This window comes from Ornithorhynchus anatinus, chromosome 3, assembly GCF_004115215.2.
Source record: "Ornithorhynchus anatinus isolate Pmale09 chromosome 3, mOrnAna1.pri.v4, whole genome shotgun sequence".
NCBI classification, from domain to species: domain Eukaryota; kingdom Metazoa; phylum Chordata; class Mammalia; order Monotremata; family Ornithorhynchidae; genus Ornithorhynchus; species Ornithorhynchus anatinus.
The window spans coordinates 73,382,414-73,403,488 of NC_041730.1; the positions used below are offsets into that span (position 1 = coordinate 73,382,414).

At 42.4% G+C, this 21,075-nt stretch overlaps 1 protein-coding gene across 1 annotated transcript in view; it reads right to left on the minus strand.

The window, feature by feature from the left end:
• CCBE1 (collagen and calcium binding EGF domains 1) overlaps positions 1-21,075 on the minus strand; it is a 244,365-nt gene that overhangs the window by 7,744 nt on the left and 215,546 nt on the right. Inside the window, exons 5-7 of the mRNA XM_029059038.1 lie at positions 20,735-20,872; positions 12,146-12,249; positions 651-771 (exon numbers count right to left, since the gene is read on the minus strand). Of these exons, the coding sequence (XP_028914871.1) occupies positions 651-771; positions 12,146-12,249; positions 20,735-20,872 (363 nt within the window). The remainder of the gene's footprint in view (positions 1-650; positions 772-12,145; positions 12,250-20,734; positions 20,873-21,075) is intronic.

A 21,075-nucleotide genomic window follows, 5' to 3' on the forward strand; every position in this document is an offset into this window, starting at 1 on the left:
ATGGCAGCTGGAAGAAAATATAATCTAGGGGTGAGATGAAAATAGAATGTCAAATTCCCATTTTGGGCAGAGATTGAAGAGTGGGGCCAAATAATCTATCAGTAGTATTTACTGTGTGTGCTTACTATTGAGTGCTTAGTGTGTGGGGAAAGAGCACTGTACTACATGCTTGGGAAAGTACAATGCAATAAAGTCGGTAGATGCGATCCATGCCCATAAGGAGCTTAGTCTTCAGGACTGCCAAATTTATGGGAAATCCAGAGTCCTAGGACCAAAGAAGTAAAGAGAAAGCAGTAGCCATTTAAGCAAGCCTTGATTGGTGATGGACAGCTGGTAATAATAACTCACACTTTTTTTTAACTTGATTTTATATGTCCCCATCCTACCTCTTTCCCCAGTTTATTTCCTTCAGTGGAATAAAGGGGTGAGTCTTCTCCATCTAAAGAAAACTCATTCAAACTATTGAAATTTCACATGTGTATGACAGTGTTGGCATTCCAGCAATTACTTTTGCCCAAAGCACCAACAGATTCATATACCATACACCAGTGGTGTATGCAGGCAAATGTATTTTCCAACTCCCCTATCCCTCCCCTCTGGATTTTTTGGCAGTATGTTTGATCTCCTTTAGGCCCTCTCATCCCACTCACCTGGAGGTCCCTGGCCTCCTGGCTGCCCAGGAGGTCCTGGTAGAAAGGCATTGGATGCCAAGGCCTTATCCCCGGTGATATGCTTCTCGAGGTCCACAGCGCTGTTTGGCAGCAGTGCAATCTGGAACGAGAGGAAAGAACCAATATCAGGGCTTCAGTTTGTTTCCCATTTTGGGGGATTTTCATGCTTCTATATTTTAACAAGTCTGTATTTTTTGTACTATTAGTTATGCACTTACTATGACCCAGGATCTGTACTAAGTGCTGGGGTAGATAAAAGATAATCATCTTGGAAAGAATTCATGTCCCATATGAGACTCACAGTCTTATTCTTCATTTTACAGATGAGGGAACTGAGGCACAGGGAAGTGAAGTGACTTTCCCATGGTCACACAGCAGACAGGAGGCAGAGCCAGGATTAGAACACAGATCCTTCTGACTCCCAGGCCCGTGCTCTATTCACTAGACTATGCTGAGTCTCTATCTATTTAAGGTGTCTCCGATTCTGACCTACTTTAGTAGTTTCATACTGATGCCTTTAGCACAGGACTGAAATTCCACGTTACAAGGTGTGCACTACACTCCCTAGAGTATTGCTTATTGTAAATGAACAAACTGGAGGGGTTTTTTTTGTGAATAATTTCCAGGTCTTTCCTTGATTCTTTAAAGGTCAATTTATTAAAGCCAAAGATAATTAGTCACACATGGGACATTTATTTCTCCATTTATGGTAGGATTCTAGGGTCAGACAAAACCAAAACATTTGCTTGCTTCTACTCAGTCATGTAGATTCTAAGAGCCACGAGGCTAATTTGGGAAATCTTATTCGGTTAAAATGAATTTTAAAAAGCAAAGATGTGGAAGACACCAATTCAGCTAGCTGCCACTAATGCTTAAAATGGTCTTTACAAAATATTCACCATTTTCCCCTAGGATTGGACCATTCATTCATTCATTCAATTGTATTTATTGAGCACTTACTGTGAGCAGAAAGTGCTTGGAAAGTACAATTCGGCAACAAATAGAGACAATCCCTACTTAACAATGGGCTCATAGTCTAGAAGCAGGGAGACAGACAACAAAACAAAACAAGCAGACAGGCATCAATAGCATACTTGATTGCCTCCCCTACCTGTAATTTATTTTAATGTCTGTCTCTCCCCCACATTCCTTCGATTCATAGAAAACATCCATGATGCTTGATTGAGAGTTTTCATTCAATTCTAAATTCACACTCTAACAATAAAATGGTTCCAAAAGGTCCCCTAAAAAATTACCAGCTGTTTTTTCAAAAACTCCATTTTCAAGATGCTTTGTGGAAGGATTAAACTTTATAAAATAGGCTGCAAAAAGTCACTATCCTTCAGGGTCTCCATAAAACACACTTGATAATAAATACACTTTCCATGTCTGGTCCTGATGTGTTCAAAATGACAAACTCTATTGGAAGGCTGTTCCATAATCTAGTGGTTGTTATCCTCAGCATGTTCTGCCTAATGTGAAAATGTTTTTCACAAAATTCTTTCAGATACAACAATATGTGTGGCTAGTCTCTAAGGCTCCTTCTGTTCTGACATTTGGAGCACCAACGTTTTCCAGATTTGAGGCAGAGAGTTTTCTTTGAAGTTCAAATTTGACATTAGCAATCAGTCAATATCATTTATTGAGCACATGCGGTATGCAGACTACTATACTGAGTGCATGGGATAGTATATTAGAGATAGTAGACACAATCTCTGCCTTCAAGAAACTTGCAAGTGAGCACTGAACTAATTTACAGATAAGAGAAAGAAGTTGATTATGTATGAGTTAGTGTATAAATAGCAAATGTGTACAGAAAAGGTGCAAGTACTTGTGAGTATGCAAATGCACACAGTTGGATGCAGAAGTGTTGTAGCATGTATGAGGGGGCTATAACTTAGGGGGAAGAGAAATTAATTGGGAAGGCTTCCTGAAGAAGGTGTGATTTCAAAAGAGGTTTGAAGATGGGGAGAACACCTGGGAGATTTGAAGTAGGAGGAAGTTTCAAGTTGTAGGAAGGGTGTGAGCAAGAGGTTTGAAACAGGAGAGGTGAAAATAAGGCATGATGAGTAGGTTAGTTTAAGAAGAACAAAGATTGTGAGTTGGAGAGACGTAGAAGGGAGTGAATAAGTGGGATAGAGAGACCTAATCGAGGGTCTTCAAGCCAATGGTCAGAAGTTCCTGTTTGATGCAGAGAGAAATGGGCAACTACTTAAGGTTTCTGAGGGGAGGACAGATGCAAAGAGAATATTTTAGAAAGATGACAGGACAGCAGAGTGAAGTATGGACTGAAGAGGGGACAGACTGGATTTGTATTAATGTCTGTCTCCCTTACCCGCTAGAGTATGGGCTTGTTGTGGGCAGGGATTGTTGTACTGTACTTTCCTAAGCACTTAGAACAGTGCTCTGTACATAGTAAGCACTTAATAAATATAATTGAATGAATGAATGAATGAGACAAGGCTAATAGTCAAGTCAGTGCCTAGACCAGTATGGTAGTCAGAACGAATATGGTTAGGAAAGACTGGGTACTGAAAATTTTAGTGTGGGTGTGGTTGGGGCAGAAAAGGATAAAACACAAGCAACAACACCATGGCAATCCTAGAAGATTGTCCTTTACTGGGTTACTGCACTTGATATTTGAAGGGTGTGACAGTACTTTGGGTTCTAGTACTTGTCTTTGTCTAGTACTTGTCTAGTACTTTAGTAGCAGATAGTTTGCCTGCTACTGTCCTCCCAGTATTTCTCAGCTCAGCTGCATTGTTTGAGGTGGGCTTGCCCAGACTCTCAAAAGACACAGATCTTGCATATGGCTCCCTACATTATAATTTTTAGTTTGTGTCTGAAGCAAAGATTCAATCAACTTGGGTTTGACCCTAGTTAATGTTTTTCTGAGGGTTATATTTTCCAGGTGGTAATATGGTCAAGGGCTGCCTTAATGAGTCCCACATTTTCAAGACTGTCTTTTCCCGTTCCTAAGCCAACCCCCAGATGGCTGTAATGGGCTCTTTCATTGTCCAAGGTGACACCCCCCTCCCCATCCTTCCTCCATAACTATGGAGCAGCCCCTAAGGGCAGTCATTCTGTCCAATCATTGAAGCAGTATTCCTTAGAGATACTATCTGTGTCTGTTTCCCTCTCTCCCTAAATCAAGGGCCAAGGTAAATTGTTGTTGGGGTGGTGTTGGGGAAGGGGGAAATTGTAAAAGGGATGTTGCTCATCCAGACACAACCAGCTTGGGGAAGCTCAGGAGGCAAGCAGCAGGAGGACTGAAAGAAACCAGTTTTGGAGCTCCCTGTTCTGCCAGACCCTCCCTTGGCCTAGGGATAAGCCAGATGGTGAGCTCTGCATAATTCCCCAGAGGTCCCCAGCACCCTTCTACCACTGTTCCCTGAAGCTTTCCCTGTGCTGGCTCTCTCCTTGACCTCTCAGCTGTTCCACAGGTCAGAAGCAAAAGCATGGCCTAGGGGATAGAGCAGGGGCCTGGGAGTCAGAAGGATCTGGGTTCTAATCCCACTTCACCACATCTGCTGTATGACCTTGGGCAAATCACTTAACTTGTCTGTGCCTCAGTTACCTCATCTGTAAAATGGGGATTAAGACTGTGAGCCCCACCTGGGAGAGGGACTGTGTCCATCCGGATAACTTTGTATCTACTCCAGTGTTCAGAACAGTGCTTGGCACATAGTAAGCACTTAACATATACCATCATTATTAAATGTGGATTGGTCGTTATCTCCTGAAGCTCTAACACCTAACCACCACCCTTTCTGGGTCAGTATAATAGACAGATTGTATGCTCTAAACTATAAGCTCATTGTGGGCAGGAAACATGTCTACAAACTCTATTAGATTATACTCTCCCAAGTGCCTGCACATGGTAGGTGCTCAATACCATTGAAAAATTGATAGATATGGCTTATGCAGATCTATGGCATTTGGCATTAAAGAAGCCTCACAAAATCATCCCATATGTTGTTGTAAATTTGCATGTGTTTCCAATTAGTGAAGTATTAAGTACTAGGAATTAGACTAACTTGCCTTGATAGCAATGCAATAGGGAAAAACAGTCGAAGATGTCCTGAAACCTTGCCTCATCCACATATCAGCCTGAGTAAAACCTTGGGGAGATGGTAAATACACCTACTGATTGGCAACCAAGTTTCTGGGCAGAAAATTATTAGCTATGAGTGAACACAGGTAGACTTGGGAATTATCCACAGCCAAAAAGATATTATTGGCAATAAAAGAATCCCTAGTATTCGCTATCTAGTGTCTACTTTGGCAGTGGATTCAGCCACACAGGCATTATAAATTTCTGTTCTAACACACGACTCTGCTAGTTACACTAACAATATTATTTCCAACCATTTGGTAGTCACTGAATTAGTGTTCTCATGGCTCATTTTAACTGAATGTTCAGTGATTGAGACCTACCAGCTTGTGCTTGCTTCATAAAGCACAAACAGAATAACATCAGGGTTCCATATTCTATGGCTGTATACACACCCTCATAAGTAAACACAGATTTCGAACATACTGTTAGACAGTGAGCCTTGTTCAGGTTTGTGGGTGTGACTGGAAAGGCCTATGGGTGACCAAAACTTCCTTCTGCCCTTAGCTATGTTAATAGCTACAGCTGCTACTGGAACACCAGACCAGGAAACAATTCCTCATTCGGTTCTCTAAAGCTCCAAACCTGGCTCTTGCACACTTAAGTTCCATTTACAACAGACATTTGGGCTCATTTTTAAGGCCCTGAAGACATCCTTACTGAACCTCTCTGGTACTTTTTGGCTCTTTAGATTACAAGGACTGAAAATTTGGTTAGTACAGAAAATGCTGAAATGAAGTTCCAACAAATATTAGAAAATCTGAAGGAAGTTGATTGAAGTAGGTTTGGGGAAAGAAGCTGGGGAGGCTCAGGTGCTGCCCTGAAATATCTACCCCAATTATTCTTCCCAAGGCTTCTGTCCAGTGAAACTCACCCTTTTCCTCTACACTGTGATAATGGGAATATTTGGTTCACTTTCCTGGTTAAATTTCAGCAGGATGATTACACTTAGTCAGAGGAGATTCTGAGTTATGGCTTTGGGCTGGGCAAACTCTTCTGCTTTTTACCTCAGGGAAGGTCCACACAAGCTCTTTTGTGTGTGTGTGTGGGGGGGGGTATTCAAAGCACCAATGATGATGAAATTCACTTTTTTTATGGTACTTGCTAAGTGCTTACTATATGCCAGACAGTTCTAAGTGCTGGGATAGACATAAGCTTATCAAGTTGAACAGAGTCCTTGTCCCACATGAGGCTCACAGTCTTAATCCCCATTTTTCAGGTGAGGTAACTGAGGCACAGAGAAGTTAAGTGACTTGCCCAAGGTCACACAGCAGACAAGTGGTGGAACCGGGATTAGAATCCAGGTCCTTCTGACTCCCAGGCCCGTGCTCTATTCACCAGGCCATGCTACTTCCTTGCAACTGCTGGGTTTTCATTCTCCTCATATGTCCCACCCAGAATAGTTGTGTTGAAGTGAACATAGCTTCACTGTAAAAAGATTGACTTCATTCCAGAACTTCAATGTTTGTGATCCTGCCTTATCTTTTGATGTTGAATAAAGCTCATAAAATGAAGCTGTTGGAACTGCACCAATATCAGGGCTTCAGTTTGTGGGGGACTTTCACACTTCTATGTTTTAACAAGTCTCTAAGTAAATTGTCTCTGATTCTGACATACTTTCATACTGATGCCTTTAGTGCAGGTCTGAAATTCTATGTGTTGGGGGAAGCAGCATGGCCTAGTGGGAAGGAGCATGGACTGATGGATAGAACATGGGTCTGGGAGTCAGAAAGATCTGGGTTTTAATCCCAGGTCTGCCACCTGTCTGCTGTGTGGCCTAGTGCAAGACACTTTACTTCTCTATGCCTCGGTTACCTCATTACCTCAATTAACTCATCTGTAAAATAAGGATTAAGACTTTGAGGCCCATGTGAGGCAGGAACTGTGTCCAACCTGATTAGCTTGCATCTACTCCTGTGCTTAGAATAGTGCTTGGCACATAGTAAGAGCTTAACAAATACCATCAATAACATTGTTATTATCACTATATTCCTTAGAGTGTTGCTAGATATGAATGAAGAATATGGCAGGACTTTTTTGGTGAATAATTTCTTTGATTCATTCATTCAATCATATTTATAGAATGCTTACTGTCTAGAGAGCACTGTACTAAGCACTTGGGAGAGTACAATACAACAATAAACAAGTACATTCTTACAGTGAGCTTACAGTCTAGAGAGGGGGAGACAGACATTAATATAAATAAATAAATTACAGATATGTACATAAGTGCTGTGGGGTTGGGAGGGAGGCAGAAGGAAGTGGGAGAAGAGGAAAGGGGAGCTTAGTCAGGGAAGCCCTCTTGGAAGAGATGGGCCTTCAATAAGGCTTTGAATGGGGGGAAAGTAATTTTCTCTTGGATTTGAGGAGGGAGGGTGTTCCTGGCTGGAGGCAACATGAGGGCGAGGGGTTGGTGGCAATATAGACAAGACTGAGGCACAGTGAGAAGGTTAGTATTAGAGGAGAGAAGTGTGCAGGCTGGGTTATAGTAGGAGAATAGTGAGGTGAGGTAGGAGGGAGGAAGGTGATTGAGTGCTTTAGGTTAATTTATTAAAGCCAAAGCTAATTAGTCACAGATGGGGCATTTATTTCTCCATTGTGGTAGGATTCTAGGGTCAGACAAAAACAAAACATTTGGATGCTTCTACTCAGTCATGCAGGTTCTAAGAGCCATGAGGCTAATTTTGGAACTCTTATTCGGTCAAAATGAATTTTAGAAAGGAAAGATGTGGAAGACACCAATTCAGCCAGGTGCCACAAATGCTCAAAATGGTCTCTAAAAAATATTCACTACATTACCCTCTCCCTAAAATCCACTTGGTAATAATAAATACATTTTCCACCGTCTGGCCTTGATATGTTCAAAATGACAAACTCTATTGGAGGACTGTTCCATAATCCAGTAGTGCTCAAAGTATGCTTGTGTCCAGCAGTCCTGGATTTAGACTGGAACTCTTTCTATCAGAGTGGCATATCCAGAGACTGGCTACTGCGCCTTCCTGGAGTTCACAGTCCACTCAATTTGACCCTTCCAGAGTCAAAATGGTGCACTATATTCCCATTGCCGTACCCTGCTCTGTGCCGGAAAATGCCTGGCAGAGATGGAAATTTCCCCATAGTTAGCACCAGGAGAGAGCAGGGAGCTAGAGATTCCCTGGGTCAGAGTAATCCTGGATCCCAGTTTAACTGACCAGGAGACAGTGACAATTAAGCCATAGTACCAAAGCTCTGCTAGAAGTCCTGTTCTCTTTCCAACCCTGATTCAAATCTGTACCCCAGTGTCTACAGAGCAGGGCCGTTGGTTTAATTACATACACCAGAAGCTCACACCTGCAGATACACACCTGGAAAACAAGACAATGCAGAAGGGAGTGGGAAAAAAGGACATGAGGGTTAAGTTAGGGAAGGCCTCTTGGATGAGATGAGCCTTCAATAAGACTTTGAAGTGGGGGAGAGTAATTGTCGGATATGAAGAGGGATGGTGTTCCAGGCAGAGGCAGGATGTGGGCGAGAGGTCAGCGATGAGATAGATGAGATCGAGGTACCGTGAGTAGATTGGCATTGGAGGAGGGAAGTGTGTGGGCTGGGTAGGAGAGAGGTGAGGTGAGGTGTGGGGGGCAAAGTGATTGAGTGCTTCAAAACTTATGATAAGGAGTTTCTGTTTGATGAGGAGGTGGATGAGCAGCCACTGCAGGTTCTTGAGGAGTGGGGGGAACATGGACTTGAATGGTTTTGTAGAAAAATGATCCAGGCAGCAGAATGAAATATGGACTGGAGTGTGGAGAGACAGGAGGCAGGGATGTTAACAAGGAAGCCTATCACCTCTCAACCTTTTGCAGTCTGGCTGTCGACGCCTTCACTTGATCGGAACTGCTCTCTCCCAGGTCACCTTTGACTTCCTTTACAGTAAAGCCCAAAGTACTATGTTTCCTCAAGATCCTCTTAGATCTCTCCTGTCTTTCACAACATGAACCCCTCCCTCATAAAACTATCAGGCCTCAGTTTAGCTGACAGAGCACTAACTTGGTTCTCCTCCACCTCTCTGACTGCTATTCTGCCTCTAATCCTCGGGGCTTCCCCCAATACTCTGTTCTAGGTCCTCTATTCTTCTCACTTGCACCCACTCTCTTAGGGAGCTTATCTGCTCCTATGACTTCAGCCACTACCTCTATGTGGATGACTCCCAAATCTATCCCTCTAGCCCTGATCTCTTATTGGATCTGCAATCCCACACCTCCTCATGCTTCCAAAACAGTTTCACTTGGATGCCCTGCTGGCATCTCAAACTCAACATGAAAAAAACTGAACTCCTTAGCTTTCCTCCTAAACCCATCTCCCCACCTCAGTTAACAACACTACCATCCACCCTGTCTCAGAAGCCCACAACCTTGGTGTCATCCTCTACTCTTTGCGATCATTCAACTCTCATATCCAGTCCATTTTCAAATCCCATTGGTTTCTTCCTGCACAGTATTTCCTGGATCCACCCCTTCCTCTCCCCTGAAACTGCTACAAGGTGCTGACCTTTTCCCAGCTACATAATTGCATTAGCTTCCTTGCTGGGCTTCTAGGCTTCCAACCTGGGAAGCAGCATAACCTGGTGGAAAGAGTATGGACCTGGGAGTCAGAGGACCTGGGTTCTAATCCTGGCTCTGCCATTTGCCTGCTGTGTGACTTTGGGCAAGTCAGTTACCTTCTCTGTGCCTCAGCTTCCTCAACTGTAAAATGGGGATTCAATAGCTGTTCCCCTCTAAGACTGTAGGCTCCATGGGGTACAGGGACTGTGTCCAACTTGATCAACTTGTATCTTAGCCCTGTGCTTAGAACAGTGTTTGACACTAGTGTTTAACAAATACCATAATGGTGATGATGATATACTACACGCTGCTATATTGATCATATTCTTGATGCATCACTCAGCCTACAGCTCTCCTCTCTTTAACACTGTCCACTGGCTCACTGTCTCTTCTCAGCAAAAGAAACCTCTCCACACTCAGCTTCAAGCTTCTCCTCCATCTAGATCAATCTATCTTCTCTCTTCTGCTCTTCCCCAACTGTCTTCATTCCTCCCAAGCCAACCTTGTAATACCTCTGTCTCAATTCCCTTGCCTCTGTCTCTTTGATTTGGGAAGGAAGGGAGTTCCAAGCCAGGGGAACAGCATGGGCAAACAGCACAGCCCTCCCCACATTCAAATCCTTTCTACAATCCCATTTCTTCCAAAAAGGCTTCCCTAATTAATTTTCCAGCATTCTGAACCAAATAATCCCTTCAGCCAACTCAGGCACTTATGAACGTCTTTACAACCTCCTTAACACTATGCATATATGTCTGCTTTATTTATTTCTTACCTTTCTAGTTGTAAATATTTTATGTTTATCTCTCCCACAAGAGGGTAATCTCCTTGTGGGCAGAGGATGTGTCACTCTGGTATTCTGTACTTCCCAAGTGCCTAGTATAGTGCCTGTACTAAGTGTGAACTCAAAAAATGCTACTACTCCATCCCTGGGTTGGGAATAGATTTGCTACTCCCTCCAATAAGTTGCACTCCTCAAATGTGTAAAACAATTCAAAAGTCATCCTGTCCATAGGCTTTCTTCAGCTGAGCAGGACATGATCCATGTATATAATGAACCTAATTGAAACCCACTGCCTTCTTTTTGCTTAGGTTTCATATATTTTATCTTGCTTTTAGATTGTAACCTCTTTGAGGAAGGGCCCAAATATTTCTCATACCATGCCAACATCTCCACTGAACTCTGAACAATGCTAAGCACACAGTGATCTCTCAAACATTTGTTAATGAGGAAGTTGTATAGAGTGTCAAGCTGAGTATGAGGAATTTTGTTGGCTGCAAAGAGACAGAGAGCCAGTGGACAGTGTTAAAGAGAGGAGAGCTGTGGACTGAAGCTCAAGAAGATGATCAATACAACAGCATGTAGTACATCATTATCATTACCATTATGGCATTTATTAAATGCTAATGTCAAGTATTGATCAACTTGTATCTACCCCAGTGCTTAGAACAAGTTGGACACAGTCTCTGTACCACATGAGGCTCAAAGTCTTAATAAGAGGGGAACAGCTATTGAATCTCCATTTTACAGTTAAGGAAACGGAGGCACAGAGTCTATAGAACTTGAACAGCCTTTGGTCTAAAGTTCATTGACAAAGGTGAATATTAAAAATAAGGATAATGGTATTTTATTTAGTATTTCCTAAGGGCCAGAGCCCCCCCTCAGGGTTGCACCTGGAGAGTTTCCAGTTCTCTAACAGTCTCGGGTACGGGAAGGAGAGTCAAGCAGAGGCTTACCCATTCCATTCCTAGCTTGGGCAGTGGCTAGTGAGTGGAAGGCAACCTGCTACAAATCAAAAGTCACCCCTGCTGGACAGCAGCGGCATGGGAGAGAGTCGAGGGCAGAGACTCAAATTTACTGTACGGAAGGAGGCGATGGTAAACCACTTCCATATTTTTATCAAGAAAACTCTATGGATAGACTACCAGGACGATTGTAGATGGAGAGCGGCACAGTCTGGGAGAGACTATGTAGTGGATGTAATTGCATAATACATCAGTCCACTAAAAGAGGACTCAGACCTGGCTGCATTCTTCAGCGCAGCTACTTAGTGGCTGAATTTAAAACCCATCCTACCCAGTGTGCAAAGTTCCCTATTGAGCAGAACACTGCCTACAAAGTGAGCAACACATTAAAACCATTTTCATATATTAGAGGTGTGAAACACTGGGCAGATGTTGATGCCACCACATAAACTCCTTTTTCTCCACTACCCCATCACCCTCATCTCACCCTCCTGCCTCTATGTGTGGGTTTTTTGGTTTTGGGTTTTTTTTTTGTATTTGTCAAGCCTTTACCATGTGCCAGGCACTATACTATGTGCTGGGGTAAATACAAGATAATGAGATGGGACACGTTCCATGTTCCACATGGGGCTCACAGTCTTAATCCTCATTTTACAGATGAGGTAACTGAAGCACAGAGAAATGAAGTGATTTGCCTACGGTTACACAGCAGATAATTGGTAGAGATGGAATTAAAAGCCAGATTCTCTGATTCCCAGGACCATGCTTGTTCCACTAGGCCACACTGCTCCTAAATGACTCAAATGGGAGATGAAAGAGGGGATTTTTTTTAACAATTTATCTTATTTTTTTTTTTGGTTATGCTGTATTTCTGGCAAACCCAGGGATAATCACCACTTAGTGTTGTGAGCATCAGTGCTGAAAAGATATGTTGGATATTGAGGTGCCATTTTTGGAAATCTGTGGCTTTTCACTTTGTCTCTAATTTATACTTCGGCCAACTTCCCTTCTCCGACAGAGTTTTAGTTCAGAGCACATACCTTTTGTTTCAGCTGGAGAACTGTCTGCTTGATCTGGTGAAATTCCTTACACGTGGCACAGCAGGATCCTGCCTTCATTACGTTCTCAACCTTCTCGTCTTGTCCTGAAAGGGAAGACCAGCTTAGTGCAAGCTGTCAGACAGGGACACAGCTAGCCCAGGAAGGGCGGCACAAGTATGTGTGAGATAGACAGGTTCTTCAGAGTTACGACTTTTAGGGTTACAAGCGAGGTGCCACAGATTGGAGTGGAAGAGTGTCAAAGAGGCCCGGCAGCCTTTTCAAACCAGCTGTTTTGATTTTAGCATCTCTTTTATATGGGTAGATGTTTATCGTTAAATACTTCAGCAAGCAAGTGCTGTACATTTATCGTTGCCTTTTGAGAGGCAGGTCCTATAAACCAGACATGATTCATATGCCCCATAAAGGCCCAGTTTTCAAACACTACACATTATTTCTCAATTCTGGGAAGCAAAACTTTTATACAGTTTTTCCAAAGCTGGTCACTGTCATTATTCCAGAGGACTAATTATCTCCAGATCGGAAGCAGGCACTGACATTTTGATAAAGATATGAAGCTCATTTAGCAAATTAACAACAAAAGAACCCCCATAAATGTCAATGATACTCCGTGTATATCAAGTATGTGCAGTGCTCTGCACACAGTAAGTGCTCAATAATTATGACTGATTGATTGAAGTGTGATGAAGCATCAGGAACAAGCAGGGCTATTTTTTTTTGTGGTGCTTATTAAGCCCTAACTGTGTTCTAGTGCTGGGGTAAAAAAAACAAAAGATGGTATTCGTTAAGAGTTTATGATGTACCAGGCACTGAACTAAGCACTGGGGTGGATACAAGCAAATTGGGTTGGACACAGTCCCTGTCCCACATGCAGCTCAGAATCTCAAACCCCACTTTACAGATGAGGTAACTGAGGCATAGAGAAGTTGAGTGACTTGCTCAAGGTCACACAACAGACAAGTGGCAGAACTGGGATTAGAACCCATGACCTCCTGACTCCCAGGTATGTGTTCTTTCCACCACGCCATCCTGGTAGATACTATCAGGACTATCAGGCAATCTTGAACAGACCCAAGTGCCCTAAGGCTACTGTAAAATCATTTTACTAAGTTCCCTCTAAAAACTCAATATGGGTAGCTAATCAAAAAGGATAACCAAAATGTAGACTCAATTTTGCCATAAGCTTTGTTTTTACTGCAGGCGTTGGCTAAGATACTGTTAGAGAATTGGGAGATCGTCTTCTGACAACACATACCTATTTGGGCCATGTTAACAATCAATCAGTCATATTTATTGAATGCTTACTATAAACAAGAGTACTACTCTAAGTACTTGAGAGAGTACAATACAACAAAGTTGGTAGATATGTTCCCTGCTCACAATGAGTGTAAGTGAAAGAACTCTGGGTGTGCATGGTGTTGGAACAGGTGAATACTTCAGTGTGAGATTTCCTGAATATGAGGTTTTGAAAGAACAAAGTACTTGAGGGGTACACAGCTAAACGCAGCCAAATGCAGAGTCAATTCAGAGGGGCCGGCAGCTACGGGAAACAGCAGGCTTAGTTAGAAAAGACCCGCACCACCTAATCCTGTTCCTTGCACAACTGTCCCTTCCAGAAGGCCACAGGAAACAGAAGTGAGAAGAGTTTTTGGGGGATGATTTACAAGACTAGATTTTAAGGTCCTCCCTGGTTTGAGCCTGACCACCAGCATGGGATCTGACCTGCCCGAACCCAGATCTTTAAAAAGTTTTGTTAATTCAGCAGGGTTCACATGCTAAAGGGAGCAGCTAAGTGAGAATCAACCATCCAGGGAAAAGTTCAACAAGCCCAGTGACTCCTGTCCCACCTTTAGAATACTGGCACCTAGGTTCATATCATACTGTGCTCTCCCAAGTGCTTAGTATAGTGCTTTGCACACGCTAAGTTATCAATTAATACGGTTGACTAAATGAATGAATTCTGCTCTATGCCAGTGACACCTGATGTCACAGATTCGGGCCCCAGGGACCCCAATGAGCTGGTATTGACTCATGGGATATAGACAAACCTGTTTATTTGTAATTGAGTACAGAATCTCAAATAACTCTGTTGAAAATAGGGTATCCAGATTTATTTCAGGAACCAGTTAATCATTTATAGCATTGTTCTGAAAGAAAATTGATTCTGAATTACAACCTTTCAACTTTAGAAGACATTTTGAGCCTTAATTGTGTCTCAAGTCCAACGACAGCCTGTACTCTCACATAAGAGAAGGGAGAACATGGGCCATTTTCTAAACATGTTTAAGAGTCAGATTAAAAAGCTGTATCCACATCTATTTTTGATGTTCTCAAAAGCTGATAAAAAGAGACGATACCTAATACGTTTTTCTTAGAATTGCCTTTAGGACTAGTGCAATTACATTAACTGACCACATGATGTCAGGGAGCTATAGCTCTTGGACCCCGACCACTCAAAAGCTGCTCAGAGCACACAATTAGTTACTCTCAAGTTCAAGGACACTGAGGACCAGGGAATCTGAAGAATTTGTTCCCATCCAGGCCTCAAAGCCAACTTCACACCTGGTGGTTGGCCGCCTGAGAACACTTTTGGCAGGGAAGGAAAAAGCTGACAGTACAGAAATTATTTTAAGATTTCTGAACTAAGGTCAGACCTGCTAAAATGGTCACTTATTAGGAAACCTGTTTGGGCTAGCTATTGGTAGGGTGGCGGGCATCAGCTCTCCAAAACAATCCAGATCCCAAGACCCAAGTGACATCACTTGCATTACATTAGCAATATGGACACTCCCTTTTGCAGATCTGCCCTATTCCGGCAGAATTTGCCTGAACCTAGAGAGCTTCTCTAGGTACCATGACCTCCCTTTCTTCCTCCAGAGGCAGTGCATTCCTTTTTTGGGAACTTGGGCTCCTAAAGCTATGGGAAGCAGTGTGGCCTAATGGAAAGAGTACAGGCCTGAGAGTCAGATGACCTGGGCTCTTATCCTGGTTCCACAACTTGTCTGCTCTATTACCTTGAGTAAGTCACTTAACTTCTCTGTACCTCAATTTCCTCATCAGGAAAGTGGGACACCTTAGAGAGTGAGTCCCATGTTGGACAGAAACTGTGTACAACCTGATTATCTTGTATTTCCCTCAGAGTTTGGAACATAGTAAGTCTTAACAAATTCCATGGTTATTATTATTATTGTTGTTGTTATAATTTCATTATTATTACAGAGGGAGGCTGCAGGCTGAAAATTAAAATGTCAGTCAGACAGGCACCCAGTTCTGAATCCAGACCAGGCAAGGGACAGACCCGCTGAAAACTGGACTGTCCATTTTAAAACCAGATGATTGGTCACCCCAGTCACTGTTGGATCCCAGAGAAGCATTTGACATACTCTTCAAACATGCTAGGGAATGTTACAAAAACAAAGGACTACATTTTTTTAAAAAAATATAGTATTCTTTAAGCACTTACTATGTGCCAAACACAGTCTAAATTAGAAGATGGAGGATTTACTTGTCATTTTACAGATGAGGAAACTGAAGCACAGTCATGAAGTGACTACTTGCCCAACGTGACAGACAAGTGGTGGAGCTGGGATTAGAATGCAGGTCCTTTAACTCTTAGGACTGTACTCTTTCCACTAGGCCATGCTGCTTCCAGCTATAAAGGGTAGCACCATAAATATGCACTTCAAAATGACTCCTTAAAACCTGGGAATTATTTAGTCAACCAATTGTTCTTTCTTAACAAATACTATTATTACTCTTCCCAGCAGTTTGAATGTCATCTTCAAATGCCTGGCACACCTATGGCAGTGAACTACAACAAACAGTGATATAAGCAAATCATGGAAGATATTTCCAAGAAACAAACAAAAGCAGGATAAATGGACATGAGTCAAGCTGGTTTAGCTACAAGACTGTTTACTGTCATTTCCCTTAAAAAAATAACTCCATCACCCAGTGCTGCCTCCTGGGGCCTAACAGCATATTAGCCCTCACTGAACTGGCTCTAACATATTTTTAGGGAGAATAATAGTAAAAATAATAATAATTGTTAAGCACTTATTATGTGTCAAGCACTGTCCTAAGCCCTAGGATAGGTAGAAGTTAATCGGGTCTGATGCAGTTCCTGTCCTACATGGGGCTCAGTCTAAATAGGAGGGAGAATATTTTCCAGGTGAGAAAACTGAAGCACAGAGAAATTAAGTGACTTACCCAAGGTCACACATTAGACAAGTGGCAGAATTGGGATTAGAACCCAGGTCCATGCTCTTTCCACTAGGTCATCATTCTGCTTCTCTAATTATCTTGTACCTACACCCAAAATCAAAGTAAATGAAGATCATCTTGCCATCAGGGAGCTCTCATCTTGAAGAGCTACATCTCCTGCTTGCTTGCAAATGCCAATCAGGTGACCTGGCTGTAACCTTTCTATCATCAAAGGGTACCTATTCTGGACAAAATCCCTCTGCTGCCAGTCCTAACCAGCTGAGTCTGTGCTTAATTGAAAACTCCTGTGACCTTATTTAATTTTACAGATATTGGATAAAGTAACATCATAAACCAAAGAAAAAGATTTTTGTATCCCATATGTTTATACTTAATAATAATGTCTTAGGAAAAAACATTATTGCAATAAACTGTTGTGGTTTTTTTTCTATTGGTTATTCCAAAGCAGAGGAAATATCTAAGGCTTTTCTGCAGCGCTAGACTTTATTAGTCACTCCCAGCTGATCTAACAGCTTTTTTTTTTTTCACGGTGATTTTACTGGGTGAAGAATCTGTATATTTTATAGCTATGCCAAGAAACACGTCTGCCTAGAAGGGGCTAAAGATATTCTTCAACTATCATTTATCTTTGCTCTAGAAGTCTGCTCTCTAATCCCTTCCTCCACCAAATGAAGATTACATTTCCACTCCATTTCAGATGCAGCTGTAGAGCTTGTGATGTCTATACACTGGGATAGACTTGCTCTTGGATTTGCTCCCTTTATTCACCCCTCCCTCAGCTCTACAGCACTTCTGTACATATCCGTAATTTATTTATGTATTTTAATGTTTGTCTCCCCTTCTAGGCTGTAAGCTTGTTGTGGGAAGGGAAAATGTCTACCAACTCTCTTTTATTGTATTCTCCCAAGTGCTTAGTACAGTGCTCGGCACACAGTAAACACTTAATAATAATAATAGCATTTAAGTGTTTACTTTGTGCAAAGCACTGTTCTAAGCGCTGGAGAGGATACAAGGTGATCAGGTTGTCCCACCTGGGGCTCACAGTCTTAATCCCCATTTTACAGATGAGGTAACTGAAGCACAGAGAAGTTAAGTGACTTGCCCAAAGTCACAGAGCTGACAGGTGGCTGAGCCAGGATTTGAACCCATGACCTCTGACTCCCAAGCCCATGCTCTTCCCTCTGAGCCATGCTGCTTCTCAGTAATAAATACACTGGCTGATTGACTAGCCCTAAAAAAATTAATTCCTTCCAGATCCCACTCAGAACCAGGAGCATCACCCATTCATTGACTTCCCAAACAGTTGGGGAACAGTATCAGCACTCCAGGGATCAGTGGTCCCTGCTCTTCCTCCCTCTGGATGCTTGCAAGACTGATTGACGACTTTCACTACGGCTAATAATGGGGGAATATTAATTTCTATTTCGTACAAAGACCAGTGAAACTGGGATTCTGGACATTTTCCATGAGTAATGCCATGGAAACCAGCCACCAGCATTAAACACTGGAGTCAAATCTTACTTCAGTTTACATAGAAGTTTTCAGTATGAATGTATAAGGAGGAGGGAGAAGAGAAATTGAATCCCCAGTACAGGGAAGCTAAGTAACTTGCCCAAGGTCACACCGCAGACATTTGGTGGAGATGGGATTAGAACCCAGGTCCTCTGACTCCCAATCCCATGTTATCACATTGCTCTTTTGGCTTTCACATTTGTCTCTTTTGAGCACAATCTGAAGAGTCTAATTAGGCACTTGAAGAATACCATGCCCCAGTCTCTCTGAAATACCTTGACAAATTTCAAACCACCAACTGTGAACTCTCCCACACCTTCCTCTTGTCTTCTCACCTCTATCAAGTAGATAGCCCTAACAGCTTTCAAAGTCTAACTCTTCTACTTGTGCCTATCCTCTTTTTTATAGTATTTGTTAAGAGCTTGCTATGTTTCAAACATGGTTCAAAGTACTGGGGTAGATATAAGTAGATTAAAGCCACATGGGGCTCACAATCTAAGTAGGAGAAAGAACAGAAGACCTGCAGCACAGAGAAGTTAAGGGACATTTGGCGGAGCTGGTATTAGAACTCAGGTCTTCTGACTCCCAGACCTGTGCTCTTTTCACTAGACCATTCTGCTTCTTCCCTAAACTGTCTTCAACTCTTCATTTTTAGATGGCTTCTGTCTCTCTGCCTTCAAATAAGCCCACATTTCCCCTCTCTAAAAATGCCTGAACTTCATTGTAATATTTCCAGCTATTGCCCCAGTTTCCTCTTTCCATTCCTATCCAAAATCCTCAGACGGGTTATATACACCCACTGTCTCTAATCCCTCTCCTCTAACTGCCGTCTTGATCTTCTTCAACCTGATTCCCTCCCCTTTCAAATAATCAAGATTGTTACCATAAAAATCACTAGTGACTTCCTTCTAGACAAATTTAATGGATTCTATTCTGTCCTAATCCTCCTTAAGTTCCTGATTGTCTTAAATTATGGAGGTCACTCTCTTCTTCTGAAACAAGGTACCTTTTGGTTCTCCTCATCTCTCTGGCGGATCTTTCTTGGCTTTCTCGGCCTCCTACTTCCTAACTGGATGCTTCTCAAGGCTTTATTTTGGGTCCCCTTCTCAACTAACACCCACTCCCTTGGGAAATTAAATCATTTTCAGGGTTTCAACCATAATCCCTATACAGATAACTTAAATCTTCCTTAATAGCCTTGAATGCTCTCTTTTACCGCCCTCTTCAGCCTCCAGAAGATCTCCACATTGATATCCCATTCCACCTTAAGCAAAATTTGCTTAAAAACCAAACTCCTCATCTTTCCTCCCAAATCCTCTCCTTCACTTAACTTTCCAGTTGACATCACCACCATCCTCCCCAGTTATCAAGGCAGCAACCTTGGCATTATCCTTGATTCCACCTCCTCTTTCAACCCCTGTGTCACCAAATTAATCAGTTCTTCCTCCACAAAATTTCCATAAGTCAACCCTTCTCCTTTCAAATGGAGACTCCAGGCACTTGTTATATCCCAACTCAATTACTGCATCACTCATTTCCCTGCCTTTCTGCATCATTTTGCATGTCTCCCCACTCCTCAAATGCCCTCAATGGCTGTCCATTTATCTCCATATTAAGCAGAAACTACTGACCTTTGTTATTAAGACATTCAATCAGCTCCTTCCCTCCTACTTATCCACCATTTTTTCCCTCTTATATCTTAGATCATGCTCTTAAGCTAACCTACTCATGCCTGATTCTGATCTCTTCCTCATACCTTTCCCCTTGGCCTGGAGCTCCCTACCACTTAATATCCAGCAAAGCACAGCTCTCTTCCATCTTCAAGGCACTTCTGAAATCACATATCTTCCAGGAGGTCTTTTTTGATTAAGTTCTATGCACCTCAGATCATATTTCCCCAACTGCCACTTGAGGATTTTCACACCTATTCACAATACCCCATATAACATATGTATACCTCAAATATGTTTTATTGTTTCTTCCTAACTGTAATTTAAGTGTCTGTTTCCCTTGCTAGATAGTGAAGTGTTCTGCATATTTCAGGAACTCAGTAAATATTATTGATGGAATACATGGAGGTACAATTCTCAATCAATTGTATTTACTGACTGTTTACTATGTGCAGAGCACTGTACTAAGCAGTTGGGAAAGTACAGTCTAACAGACTTGGTAGACATGTGTTCCCTGTTCACAAAAAAGCTTACAATCTAAAAAATAAAATAAATAAATGGTGGTATTTGTTAAGCGCTTACTATGTGCAAAGCACTGCTCTAAGCGCTGGGGGATACAAGGTGATCAGGTTGTCCCATGCGGGGCTCACAGTTTTAATCCCCATTTTACAGATGAGATAACTAAGGCACAGAGAAGTTAAGTGACTTGCCCAAAGTCACACAGCTGGCAAGCGACGGAGCTGGGATTAGAACCCACGACCTCTGACTCCTAAACCCGGGCTCTTTCCACTGAGCCATGCTGCGAAGGGAAACTTAGTTTCGAATTAGGAATTAATAATTCCTATGAATTTCTCCAATTCCTGGTTCACAGACTGGCCCCAGCTCGGCATTCTGCCCCTAAACCAAGCTGACTTGCCTTGCCAGTGGTCAAATGTTAATTGACCTTTGCTAATGCATCCAGTGGTGAAGGATATTAACAGCCTAAAAATGTATTCACAGGCTGTATTTCCAATAGTGGTTACAATTCTCACGAGAACACAAGTTTGCTGTCTCCCCAGTTTGGTCATCTTGGTTTTCCATCACAGAGTCTCAGTTCATTTGAATGGTTTAAGAGGAGGTGACACAAGATCCAGGTACATACAGTTCAGCCCCAAGCAGCACTCACCTTTATCTCCTTTGGTGCATGTCTTTCCATCCTCTTCACGGATGTAGCCCTCTCGACACTCACATCTGTAGCTTCCCAGTGTGTTGATGCAGATCTGAGAGCAGAGTGTCTCATTGCTGGTGGCACATTCGTCGATATCTAAATGGGAACCAATTTCAAGAAGACAAAAAGAGGGTTGTTAATGAGCCAACAGCAAACAAACCAGGATATTGTACATCCTCTGCATCTTCCATCAGGGCAACTCTAAATACATGAGGATATTTCAATTTTTGGAAAGGTCCTTACCATAAACCTGTTCTAGCTGGCATTTACACAGTATGGCCATTTTTGTTTCCAACACA